The 13,873-nt window shown below is 42.9% G+C and overlaps 1 protein-coding gene across 2 annotated transcripts in view; it reads right to left on the bottom strand.

Annotated features, from left to right (window-relative positions):
- PAPSS1 (3'-phosphoadenosine 5'-phosphosulfate synthase 1) overlaps positions 1-13,873 on the bottom strand; it is a 62,182-nt gene that overhangs the window by 36,089 nt on the left and 12,220 nt on the right. For both annotated transcript variants that reach the window (XM_019534135.1, XM_019534136.1), the window contains exons 4-5: positions 12,722-12,860; positions 9,465-9,583 (exon numbers count right to left, since the gene is read on the bottom strand). In XM_019534135.1, the coding sequence (XP_019389680.1) occupies positions 9,465-9,583; positions 12,722-12,860 (258 nt within the window). The remainder of the gene's footprint in view (positions 1-9,464; positions 9,584-12,721; positions 12,861-13,873) is intronic.

Genomic DNA, 13,873 nt, shown 5'->3' with positions numbered 1-13,873 from the left:
CCGACTTTTTTAGGGCACTCTGAATCCTAGCCTACCCTCCAGTGCATCTATTGTACCCCTCAGCTTGGTATCATCCACAAACTTGTTGAGGGTGCAATCCATCCCATCTTCCACATTGCTAATGAAGATGTTGAACAAAACTGGCCCCAAGACCAACCCCTAAGGCACTCCACTTGATACCAGCTGCCAACTAGACATTCAGCCATGGACTACTACCCACTGAGCCCAATAATCCAGCCAGTTTTCTATCCACCTTACCATTCATCCAACCCATACTTCCTCAGCTTGCTTGCAAGAATGCTCTGGGAAAGGGTATCAAAAGCCTTACTAAAGTTAAATAATAAAAGGTATCATTTTGGAATCACGAGTTCTAGTTTTTTGTGCGTCTTTTTGTCTCAGACCAACACGGCTACCAAGTACACCCCTGAAACATGAAAGATGCCAAATTTTAGCCAATTTTGGATTTTAAACTTCGTTGCAGAACAACAAGGAAGTGTTTTTTACCCCTCTGCCTGCCGTCTAACACCTCCAGGGAAGGAATTCTACCTGGTCAACACATCAAAGAGCTACTCAACACCGCTCACAAAGACACTGTCATGGACCCAGAGGGACAGCCTTCCATCTTCAGCCCCCTCTGCAAAAATGAAATTTATTTCCTACCTATGGGGACTTTTTACCACCTTGTACCATCTACACTTTTCCCAGAGCCTGAAAAAGGGACTTTGATCCCAAAAACTTGCAGAAAAGGACAGTTTTCTTGCCATTTTCCAGTGGATCTAATAAAAAGTATCATTTTGGAACCAAGAGTTCTAGTTTTTTATATCACTGAAGTCAAGGGATGTTATGTTCCCATTATGTTATGTTATGTTCACTGCTTTCCCTGCATCCATAGAAGGCAATCAGGTTGGTCAGGCGTGACTTGCCTTTGGTGAATCCATGCTGACTGTTCCTAATACTTTCTTTTCCTCCAATTGCTTAGAAATGGATTCTTTGAGGACCTGCTCCATTTTCCTAGGGACTGAGGTGAGGCTGACTGGCCTGTAGTTCCCTAGATACTCATTCTTCCCTTTCTTCAAGAAGGGCACTGTATTTGCCCTTTTCCAATCATCTGGGACATTCCCCGATTGCCACGAGTTTCCAAGATGATGGCCAGCAGCTCTGCCATCACATCAGCCAACTCCCTCAGCACCCTTGGATGCACTGCATCTGGCCCCATGGACTTGTACACATCCAGCTTTTCTAAATACAATAAAATCTCTGTTATCCAGGATCCCTGGGGTAAGGGGATTGCCCGTTAAGTAAAAACTCCGTTTATCCGAAATAACCTAGCAGGGTTTTCAGATAATGTGGAGCATGAGGAGGAGGGGGGCACAGTGTGCCGCCACTGTGCATCTGGAGCAGTAGCAATGCAGGGTAGTGTGCAGTGGCAGCACATCGTCTGTCACTAGGTTGCCTCCCCCATGCAGAAAGGGACCCACACTTTCCCTGACCATCCTCGTGTTGATAACATGCTTGTAGAAACCCTTCTTGTTACCCTTCACATCCCTTGCTAGCTGCAACTCCAATTGAGCTGTGGCCTTCCTGACTTCATCCCTGCATTCCCGAGCAATACTCTTATACTCCTCCCAAGCTGTTTGTTCAAGCTTCTACTTCTTGTAAGCTTCCTTTTTGCATTTAAGCTCACCAAAAAGTTCTCTGCTAAGCCAAGCTGGTCGTTTGCCACATTTGCTATTCTTCTTGCACATCAGGATTGTTTGTTCCTGTGCTGTAAGGTTTCTTTAAAATACAACCAGCTGTCCTGGATTCCTTTTCCCACCCTCAGATTGGCTTCCCAGGGGATCCTGCCCATCAGTTCCCTACGAAAGTCAAAGTTTGCTTCTCTGAAGTCCTGGGCTCATACTCTGCTGCTCTCCTTTCTTCCTGCCCTCAAGATCCTAAACTCATGGTCACTGCTGCCCAACTTGACATCCACTTCTACAGTCCACCCCAATTCTTCCCTGTTTGTGAGTAGCAGGTCAAGAAGAGCACCACCCCTAGTTGGCCTCTCCAACACTTGCATCAGGAAGTTGTCTCCAACACTCTCAAGAAACTTCCTGGATTGCTTGTGCACTGCTGTATTGCCCTCCCAGCAGACATCAGGACAACTGAAGTCCCCCATGAGAAACAGGGCCTGTGATCGAGAAACTTCTGTTAGTTGTCTGAAGAAAACCCCATCTACATCATCCTCCTGGTCAGGTAGGATGATAGCACTTACCCACCACAACATCATCCTTGTTGCTCTCCCCTCTAACTTCAACCAAGAGGTATTACTCTTAAAAGTAATTCATCAGTAGTAGTTCCAAAGTTAATTCCACCAGTAGTGAAAGTACTTTACTCTTAAAAGTAATTCATGTTGGTCTACATACAAGATTTTTCTCTTATACACTGAAAACATAATACAGAGACATGATCTTTAATTTAAGACATATAACGACAAAAAAAGTCCTTCTAGGCTGAGGTCACTGAGGACTATGCTTCACCCACTGAACTATAGACCTGTATGACAATAGAATAAGCACTTCTTGCTGACTTCCCTTTTGAGATCGCTTCATTGTCAAGTCAAGTACTCATTTTAAGCCTGTCTAATCCTGAAGATGGGACCAGTACTCATTAGGAGACAACCTCTGTAACACAGAGCACAGACAGATCCAAAAAGCTTAAACGTAAGAACCGCAGTCTCCTCAGCTAGAAAAGGCATAACAGTATCATTATTGATTGCTTATTCCTTTTTTGGATTATGCTAGGGAGCAGCTGAAAAAATATAAATAGCTGTGATTTTTCCTAGCTTTGACCGATGTTCTTTACCACCGTCCATCAAAAGCCCTCACACTAAGAGACCGGAAGGCATTTTACTAACTTCTTCTACAGGCAACCAAGAAGCTTACCAGCCAAACAAACTAAATAAGAAGAAGCGAGATGCTTCTAGCTGTAATGGGCGCTCAACTAATTCAACTTCTTTTCTCTCCCCCTTAGTAGGCAGTGTGCTTCACCAGGACAAAAGCGTCTCTCCAGGATAGGGCTGAAAGTTATTCCTCTACCTGAAAGAATTTTCAAAATACGTATAAACTGTTGTGACCAACCAGTTTTGGTAACCATGGAAGGAAAGCTGCTCTAAAACTTCAATTAATCACTGCATTTCTGCCATGCTCCCTGTCTGGTACCTAATCCCTAAACTGGACTGAGAAAATCCCTTCAAAATAAATCTGATTCTCTGTATTTACTAGTAGTAGAAGTGAAAATTCTACAACATTTTGCTTGATCTCTGCCGGTGGATGAGATCAAATGTTAACTGAGGGTGAATATTACTATAATAAAAACACATCACAGAAAAATACTTACTGGAGCCTAAGGGAAATTACAGTGACATACACAGACACAGTTCAGTGATCTAGAGCTTACATGCTATTAAGTAGGCATGTAAATATCATTTACAAGATTACCCATTTAACTGCCTCTGTATCAGTTAAACAGTCCCGTGGCAAAGGGGCATGGCAGCACAGGGAGCTGGAGCCAAGGGCAATATGCAGGATTGTAGCAAATTCCACCACTGGCTGGGACTGAAGCCTGTGCCTGCAGCAGGCTCCCTACGGTGAGCATGCAGGAGCAGGCAGGCAGCAGCAGCAGCATTGGTGGCAGGGCTCCTGGCTTCGTGCCACCCGCCATCAGCAGAGCATCTTCAGCAGGGGCTACCTGGAAGGCGTCATGGATCCGGGCTGCAGCATCATGCAGCTGCTGTGGCAGGGATGTAACTAATGTTTATCTAGAGAGAAGCAGAGCTAGGTAGTTGCACAATGGATCCAGCAGGGCTTAAATAGAGGCAAGCGCAGCAGCTGGGCTGCCATCAGGAACTGCAAGGGCAGGCTGCATGGAGCCCCCATAGCATCCACAGGGGCTCCTGCCTGCCAGGACAGCTGCACCACACCCAGGGGGTGCCTCCCTCCCACCCATCCCTTGGGCTTTGGCAGCTGCCTTTTGGAAAGGACCCACAGCAGCTCCCCCAGTCCATGGGCACAGCGGACAGATATACCTCACAGGATCTCACCCGAGGCATTCACCTGCGGGCTGACTGCACTCGTCCCAGAGCCACGACTCAAGCAAAGACCTCAGACAAGCAGGAGAAGTGCAAAGCTGACCTAGCTGCATCCAGTGGTGGGTGGTACAAATCTTTGCTGCATGGCAGCTGTCACAGCCAGGGGAGGGGGGACAGGCAGGCAAGAGGGAGGTGCTACCTGGGGCTGGAGGCACAACCCGAACACAACATGGCTGCCCAGCAGGCAGGAACCCCTATGGGTGCTACGTGGGGAAGGGATACCTGGCGCCATGCAGCCTGCCCCTACAGCACCCAATGGCAGCCCCACTGCTGCACTTGCTCTTATTTAAGCCCTGCTTGCTCCACCATGCTACTTTGCCTGGCTCTGCTCCCTCAGGTAACCATTAGTTAACTCCCTGCCATAGCAGCCACACAATGTTGCAGCTCAAATCCACACTGCAGCTCAGGCAAGCAAGCCCTGCTACAGCCGCTCCCCCAACACGCATCACTGAACCTGGAGGTAAATGTTAAATGGTATAAATATAATTACCATATAACTGTTTAAGATTTTACATCCCTGCTATCAAGGTAATACTACATTGTACCCTCTATATCTTACTGTTTTGCCTCTTGTACCCAAAAGTACTCCTCCTCAGCCCAAAACAATGATCAATTTCCCTGGCACCATGTGTCTGTCCATAATTCAAAGTTATTCCACGAAATATAATCACTTATTTCAGCTTTCTCTTTGTACAGATATCTGATCAGAAAAGTAGTTTGGGAAGAGAAATTAATTTCCTTCTTCCCTAAAACCAGTATCATTACTATCTTTAACTTTGATAAAGACTCAGGAAGCATGTGTAAGATCAAACAGTAATGATTCAAGTTGGAAAAAAGAAAAAGGCTGCCATCCATCTGCAAAGCACAGAAGTTGTTGGAGGATGGTAAAAAAGGGAATGCTTTGAAGACAAGTCTCCATTAAGAACTTCAGATGTTTCAGACAGGGTCTTGCTCTGCTGGTCTCCAGTAAGAAAAAGGAGGGGGAGAAGCTTTCACTGCTCTGATCTGAAGTAGATAATTTCATTCTCACAGCAACCTTTTCCTGGCACGCTGAGACCAGGAATGGGATGAAGCTGTTCCCAAAATTCCCTCCCTCCCTGACAACATAAAGCAACCCTCTACAAAAAACTATATCACCTTCCCTGGAGATCTTCAAGAGGAAACTGGATAGGCACCTGGCTGGGGTCTTATGACCTTCCCACTCCCAGCGCTCCTTCCTCTCCATGGCAGGAGGTCGGACTCGATGATCTGTCTAGGTCCCTTCCGACTCATTGATTTCTATGATTCTATGATTTCTATATTAAAAGGGACAGGGGGTAGAGAAGGGGACAAAGTACTTGGAGGGACACATCCAGCCGTGAACAGAGCTGAGAATCAGATGGACAAGATACCAGTCACAATCAATCAAAGATCTCAAATCAAGTATGGAATTCTGCTCGGTAACACTCTGAAGCTGAGGAGACTGGCAAGCCACACATTGGAGGTGGACAAATATGAAAGGAAAGCCAGAAGGCAGGACCTTTCCCTGCTGCTGCTGCCACTGCCAAGCATATGTGGTTCTGTTCCCAACTCACCACAATATTGTATTGGGTCTTTCAACCTTAATATGAAAAAGAAAGCAGCTTTCAACTAGCCTTAATATTTATTTAACACAAACCAGTGCTTTATTTTATCAAGTTAAGCAGTATCTTTTTCCAAATGAGTAGAGCAGTAGACTAGATGCTGACCTACAATGCATAGGTTAAGGTCCCGCTACTGGAAGAGTGCCCCCTTATGTTTGTTGCTTATCACTCTCCATCAGGTCAACACAGACCACACACTATCCGGTATATCAGCAACACTTAAGAATGAAACATATGGGAACAATTTTTGTACTCTCATTAAACAATGGTGTTTTATCCCTTAAAGAGAAGGCTTGTCCTGTATTTTCCATACACACCATGTTTAGTTTGTTTCATCATTTTTTAAGAATGCATTACATATGCTGTAGATCATTATTAAAAAAATAGCCAATTGCCTGTCATGAATGACAGATTTAAAATAACTAAGGAGGGTTTACATGGCTGTCCCCCATCTCTCACTCACTCTTCAGGACCAGCCATGTAAACACTCCCTGCACCGCTGCCGCTGCCTACTCCTCCTCCAGCCACTGGCACGAGGGCTCCCTCCCCCCAGCCTGCCTCCACCTCCTCCCCTGAACAACAGGGTGCCTCCCTGCCTCCCCCTCTGTCTCCACCGCCTCCCCCTCCCTGCCTGCTGCTGGGTGTGTGCACACCCGCCACTGCCCCCCACCCAGGCCCACCCAGCCAATCATTACCTGCCCTCTCCTTGATGCATGCATAGTTGACCAAAAGCATTATGGACAGACACACACACACAGCCCATTATTATATTACAATATCTCATAGAAGCAAGAACAAAGGGTGTTTTAAAACTATGGAGCACCAGGTATCATCGATACTGAAGTCACCAAAAACTTAAGGCTGACAGTTGAGAGAAACAATCAACAAGATAACAGTATGAATGAACTCTCTCAAGGTAGTAGTTGAAGGAATAAACAAATGGAATTACCAACGGATGCTTATGAAACTAACCTAGAAAGAAACCTTCATGAGCCCTTCTCTCATGCTGTAGGAAACAGTTACCCCCAACTCCCCACAGTCTATGCCCCTCCCCGTCATTGCCCACAACCTCTTCCCCACCCAGCCCCGTCTCTGCCTCTGTAGCACACATGACAGCCTGAAATGCCAAGTATGACAGATTCCAGGATGCCACATCCTGAAAAGGCAGAGCAGCTAAGAACAGAATTTCCTCAGAATTAGTGGATGTGCATGACAAAACAAATGAAGGAACAAACAGAAAATAGCTAAGTGCATATTGCTGTTTGATTTTAATGTGTTTAAATTGTATCAGAGAGGCTGTTACTAACTCTTTTATTCTATATAACATACCAGTAAATACTTCTGGTTGTTCACATTGCAAAGAAGGCAGTTCCCCTTGTAAATTTGGGGGGGGCGGGGAATCAATCCCTCAACATTACAGTAGTGTAAAAGTAATGTTGTAGCCACCATGGTCCAGAAATTATGCATGAGGCAAGGATTTCTTAGGGTGATCTCTTTTTCTGGATCACTTATGTACCTGGGAAAAAAGTTGGACAAGCTTTCAAACGCAAGACATTCTTCTGCAGGTCTCTGATCATAGGAAGCCCAACACAGCAAGGAAAGTCTACCTAACACCTCTGAAAGAAACTTGGGAACAAAAATACATAAGCTGCCTGGAAAGTAAGAACCAAAGACTAAAAGCTGATATTGGATTTATGGTCTATTATAAATTTATCTGACTCCTGAATTCTTTCTACAAAGGAAGGAGAGATTGATCCATTCTTCCCCTGGTGTTGGTAACCCTTGATCTCCCAGTAATCAGCTTCTTTTCTTCTGCTAATTGTGTCTGCTACACCTAAGAATTTCTCTCAACCCCTACCCTCCATTGTGCTTCACTTGCTGTACCTAGCTTCCTATAATTAGAGACCTGAGGAAGAATGTCTTACATATGAAAGCATTTAAGTTTAACACAGCTACACAGCTGGTCTAATTAAAAAAAAAAAAAAAAGTCACACTAAGAAATCCTCGTCTCTTTCAACATCAGACAGTGAAGTTTAAGCAGTACTTTTTAAATTAACTGTTAGATCATTATTATGGTAGGATGGATATAAGTTATAGGAAAACATTATTCTCTCCTAGCAAGTCATGCAAAATTCAGTCACATTTGGAACACTGGTGATAATGTTCTTTTCTTCAAGGGTACTTGATGTTAAGCCACTAATGCAACCATAGGAAAAAACCTTCAAAATACTAAATTGTATTTATGTAGCTGCTCTGTTCCCCTATTTTTCAATATACTTTGGCCATGTGTGCACAGTGAACTTCTTCCCAGCAGAGGTTCCTTCAAGCAAGCCATCCTGCTCTTCTATGGCACACTCCTAAACCAGTAGCAATGTCATTGCACCTAAGCTGCAGACTTACCAGCACTTTTGAATGAAAGGGCTAATTAGTTACAGGTATTATCATGTATTATTTCACACTACTTAAATTTCATCTTCTTGTGCATCTCTTCTATTCAACTTGTTTGTCTTTTCTCCCCCTGCACCTTGCTGCTGTTCACCACACAGATCACCACTTGCACCAATGCTCTTAAACACAGCACTGGAGCAGCAGAATGAAACTAAATAGTTCACAGGAAATTAACTAGAATGCTGTGCTACAGAACCTTCCCAATCAGATGTAAAAGCATAAATGAAATGGAAAAAAAACCCTCCACATATGCAGGATTATGAAGACTCTTATACTGAAGCAAGATATATACTCCTCTTATCCAATGTGTAACATAATCCTTAAAGCATTCATAAAAATTAATCAATAGAGAGGTCAGAAAATTCTCAAATTTGCACATTCCCTTCAAAAACTACTTATTTGAAATTCAAAGTGTGTTAGCACCTTGAAGGGTTTGCTTTAACATAGCCTATAGATATTTAAACAAAAACTGACACTAAGCATCTCTAACTCACGTCTCCTTTGTGCTGGTAATCATAGCACTGATGCTGGTAATCATAAAAGAGAAGTCTTGCATGTAAAGTATCCTTTATTTACCATGCTGTCAAATTCTCAGTAAGCTCCTCTAAGGCACTTGTTCCTCCTGACCCTGTTCAGCAACACTGACATTCCATTCTCACTTCATCCTCTTTCACCTTCAGGTGAGGAATGCCAAGAATGTCCCCCATGCCTTTCCCTTAAGGGCTACTTGCTTTCATTCCTCAGGGTAGAAATAAAAAGCTTTAGTGTGCCCTAGGCAAGAGGCAAAGCAATCCAGTTGAACTGTGCCAAGAACCATTATTCAGTGTTGTAGACTGACACAGGAGTGAAGAGTTGTAATATGAGGACAGGCTTCAACTCCCTGGTCCACCACAGACCTCTTATATAACCATGAATATACTACTTCAGGCAGGTATATGCTGTCACATATGCATGTCACAACCCAGGAGCCTCAAGCTCACTTATTCCTGCACTGCTTTTTGCAGATAATTCATTTTTACTGTCAAAGCAGTTATACAGCTTCACTTTTTGGAGAATATTTCATTTCTAGGATATTCTTATTGCAATGTTTGGGTTTAAAAATCAAGCAGGTATATTTAAAGGATACCGTTTACAAGGGGGAGGGTGTTAATTGTGCAAAGCATTTCTCCTGTTTTTTGCTTTTACAAAACTTCTTTAAAAAAAAAAAGTTAAATATGTAGACAGGTTTAAGTCATTGCCCCTTTGAGAAAAGTTTCTCTCCTCACCCTTTCCTGAAGAAGTTCTACAACTTGTTGAATGCAATCATTTACATTGCAGGAATCAGTTTTCAACACTAGTTCTGGGGCCTCAGGTTTTTCATATTCAGAGTCAATGCCAGTAAAACCTGCATGACAAAAAAAACAAACAAACCAGAATTTAAAAATCAGTGCCTCCAAATGTCACACTATTGCTTCTATTGCTCTATCCATCATGGTTGCCCCAGCTATCAACAAAAACAGAAAGGGAAAGCAAACAGTTTTCTAGGTAGGTTTCTTATTGTGCATAGAAATTCTTCTTCCTTAGCAGGTAATTTATCACATTCAGATCTAGCTGAACCTTTATATAGTAAATAGCAAATGTCACATTTTAATACAGATGTATTCTGAATGAGGAGGAAAGGGAAGTGAAATTGCAAAAGCACAATATACACCAGCCTTGAGTAATCCAGTTATATACACCCTTTTGGTGTGTAACTTCAATATTTACTAGAGTTGATACAGTATGTGATTTGGAATAATCTTAAGTATTTCCCTTATCTGCAATACAAGCATAGTTAATAAGCTCTAGCTTGAAACTGAAAAACAACCTCTAAAGGGCAGAGCTGAATAATTAATGGAGAGACCCACTGCAAGAAGTTGCAAACTGAGGTAAAAATCTGCTATAGGGCTACAACCCTTAATAATATGTATAGCCCAATTCAGCCACCAGCATCATTTAATTTGCCCCATTTATCATGCTGCTTTGAAGTAAAGAAATTATTAATCTCTCTGCCACCTTTCCAATTGTGCATGTCAATGGAACCAACATTGAGGTGGGTAAGCACTCAAGGGGCTGCTAAATTGAAAGCTTTATCTTTCTCAAGAGAAGGATCAAATGATGGCATATAAAATGCTAGAGAACAGATAGCAGCAGCTTTCAGAGACTCTTCCCATCAAGGGTGCCTAAAAACCTTGCTGCACGTTACACTCTGAGCTGCCCAAATGTTGATCAGTTAATCTCCAAGCTAAAAACTCTCTGATGGTCCCCCACCTGCACAACCATGACTTGCCACAGGGCTGGCAAGCAGGGGCCTCACTAGGAGCTACAGCTAGGAGTTGCCACTACAGGGCTGATGAGCCAGGACAGGCTTCTATCCCTGCCTCTAGGTTGAGGGAGATGGTTGTGCCGGGAGAGGGCAGAAACATGCAGCTGGGAGGTAGAGAGTTAATGGAATAGGAGTGGGTATGAAACGGAAGGTGGAAAGGAAATGAGAACTGGGGAAGGGTGGTGAAATGAAGGAAGTCAACCACTGAAGGATTAAGTAAAAAGAAGTAAAAAAAGAGCTTAAAAAGAAATAAAGAGGAAGTAAATTAAAGAGGAAGGTCTCATATTTTCATAAACTGGTATTTGGGACTGGAGTGGGGAGAGCTGGTGGTCATGCTTTCCAGGGTGGCTGGGACGTTAAAGAGGTAAGGGAAGGTGCTTTTGGGGGAGCTACTGTTTCTGCCTCAGGAAGGAAGCCCCAGCTGATGGCGACCCAATCCAGCTCACCACCTTGTCCCCCCTCAATGCACAGATTTGGTCAAAGCAGTGATTCTCAACCCTGCTAGATTTAGGGCACCCCTCCATAACTTTTTTTCAAATTTGGCTACACAATGGTTGAAAACCACTGAGGTAAGTTGAGACAGCACAGCAATGGTTCTTAACTAGGGTGTCACCAAATTAAAGAAGCCCCATCTGCACCTTTGTTTCAAGCAGATGCCAAGCAGAGCTGGACCGGGAAGATCAATGACAGAACCAGGCATTCCTCCCTTTTTTAAGGTTTATCAGATAATGCAGGCAGAAGCGCATTTTCATGCCACAGTGCTGCCCAATCACAAAGCGTATGGGGCAATTCCACCTGGCTATCACAGTGGTGGCACCTGCACCATGGCACCCCTAAAGTGGCTTTGCAGCACCTCACTTGAGATCCACTGGTTCGGAGTTATGAGCTACTGCCTGCAAAATACTTTGAAGCATTTTGTCTGCTTCCACCCTACCTAAGCATGCCACTTAAAAATCATTACTGCTTAAAATAATGCACCTCCTCTTATTCAGGACATAAGAGAACCTGCTACAATTAATATGAGTCTTTAGGGTATTTTATAGTGCAAATAAAAACCCCATATAGAAATAAAGTGTCCTAATAATGTCAATAACTTAGAGAGAGAGATTTTCTGCTGCTACAGATATACCAGCAATACTACATCAGCAGAGTCCCTTAGGGAAGATCCAGCATACAACAGGAAAAGAGATTTTTCTACACCACCTCCTCAAACAATAAAAAACTAAGCTGACAGAATCCTTTGTTTGCATCCACACCAGTGGTTTTGCTAAAAGGTACATCAGTTAGACAGTGTGGTCTGAAACAAGCATACTGGCAAAATATTAGGCCATGTTTACATTACAATCAATATTCTACATAGGATTAGAAATGAAACAAGCAACTCAGGTTGAAGGTTTTACATTTATAATATCATGGAGCATACTTAATTAGCCAGTCACCTCCGATACCTGTAGTCATAATTATGGCAGCAGATATTGTTTAACTCCTGAATGCAGGTAAAACAGGTAGTGTTAACGCCTAAAAGGTGTGACATACTAGCTAAAGAGGCACTGTGCCTTTAAGACTGCCCATAAATAAAATTTCTGACAGTTGATCAGCATATTACAAGGTATTTTTCAGTTCATGTTCATTTTCTTTATTCAGGAGCAATAAAGAAAGAGACCCCATTTGCAGCAGTAAGCATGCAACACAACAACAGCATACAACCTTAGCATAAAAAGTGACTATATTTGCAAAAGCATTTTCCATTAACTGGTTCTGGATTAAGAATGCACTACTTTTCTGCAAGAGTTTTTGTCAGGTCATTATTAGCATTATAGTTGTGTGTACAAATGACAAACAGAGTGGGCTCTATTGTGCTAGCCAAGGTGCAATTAGCAAAAACTGTAATCCCTCTTGACAATCTGAATCTATTCAGATGGAATCTATGTTAGATGTATGGGCTGGGAAAGGAAATAATCACATGTGGGCAAAGTAACTTGCCCAAGGTCTTTTGCTGCAAGTACAGAATCTTCCAGACTTCCTAAGTGCCAGTTACCGGTGCCTTACCCATGGAACTATACAACTCGATGCCATATCTCAATGAGATATGGCATGAGTGGACTATTTATTTATTCAGAGAGGCTAGGATTACAAATAAGTTTAATAAGGAAAGAAAGTGACTCTGCTTAGGTTCACCTTTAATTTCTCCAGCTCTGGCTTTTTTATAAAGTCCTTTGACATCCCTCTGTTCACACACATACAGTGGAGCATCCACGAATACTTCAAAAAATGGCAAGCTTGCACCTTCATGAATCTGTCTAGCTTTATTACGATCCTGAAAGAGGATATGGGGAAAATAATTTGAACATTTTTAAAATTCCATTTTTGCAATAAAGAAAAATAATTTTAGAAGGAAACGATTAGCTTTTAAAAATAAATGCAAAAACTAACACCTTCAGAGAGAGAAATGAGATGCAAGCATTCCACATGATACAAACACATTAGCCACCTTTATAAAAATACCATTTTTCATGGTTAAATACAAATTACCAAGCAAGTATACAAAAAGAGTATTTTTCACATTTCTAAAGGTTCTGTTCTGTTCCATGATCTTGAACTCTCCAAATAATTCTTTAAAAAGCAATATGCACGTCTACATTCGATATTAATTTGTCGCAACAAACTCCAGCACAGTTCACACTGAAGATTATTGCTTCTGGGTACAGCGTTTACACGTGTGCCCAGGACCACAGCACATTAAGTCTGGGTGGTGCAGCCCCGCCTGCCAGGGGGTCCAGGGGTTAGTATGCCAGCCTGGAGCTGCTCTCCCCACCCCATCCCCAGCTCAATGTGCTACAGAGGGGCTGGGCAGGGCCTAAGGGTACTCCAGGGTGGGGCTAGCCAGTAGGCAACCCCCACACTGTAGGCACCCTTAAGTGCTCCTGCCAGCCCCAGTCACCATCTACAAGCGTGTTGCAAGGGGGTTAATAACTCCGCCATAGGACAGTATTTGTGTCAGGCAGTACTATCCTAAGGCAGAGTTAATTAGTTTACTCCGGCCTAATAGAGGTGCACGTGTACATAGTGACAGTTTACTGCAGTTGACTAATCAGCTCTGCAGTAAAGCATCTCAGGTAGATGCACCCACTATGTACCAAAATACCCACCAAAACATATTCCACTGATGTTGAATTTGCAATTCTGTGAATGTTAACGAGACACACTGAAGAACAGCAAAAGCAGATACTGCATTAATATTTTAAAAGAGCTTAACTTGTCTAGGAAATTTGCAAATTATCCATTAGCATTGTATCTCTAAAACACATGCAATGTTATGCCTCACATGCA

The sequence above is a fragment of the Crocodylus porosus genome, unplaced genomic scaffold (assembly GCF_001723895.1).
Source record: "Crocodylus porosus isolate Cpor-Errol unplaced genomic scaffold, CroPor_comp1, whole genome shotgun sequence".
Lineage (NCBI taxonomy): Eukaryota > Metazoa > Chordata > Crocodylia > Crocodylidae > Crocodylus > Crocodylus porosus.
Note: the sequence above shows the minus strand (reverse complement) of the source record. Positions and strands in the feature narration are given on the sequence as shown.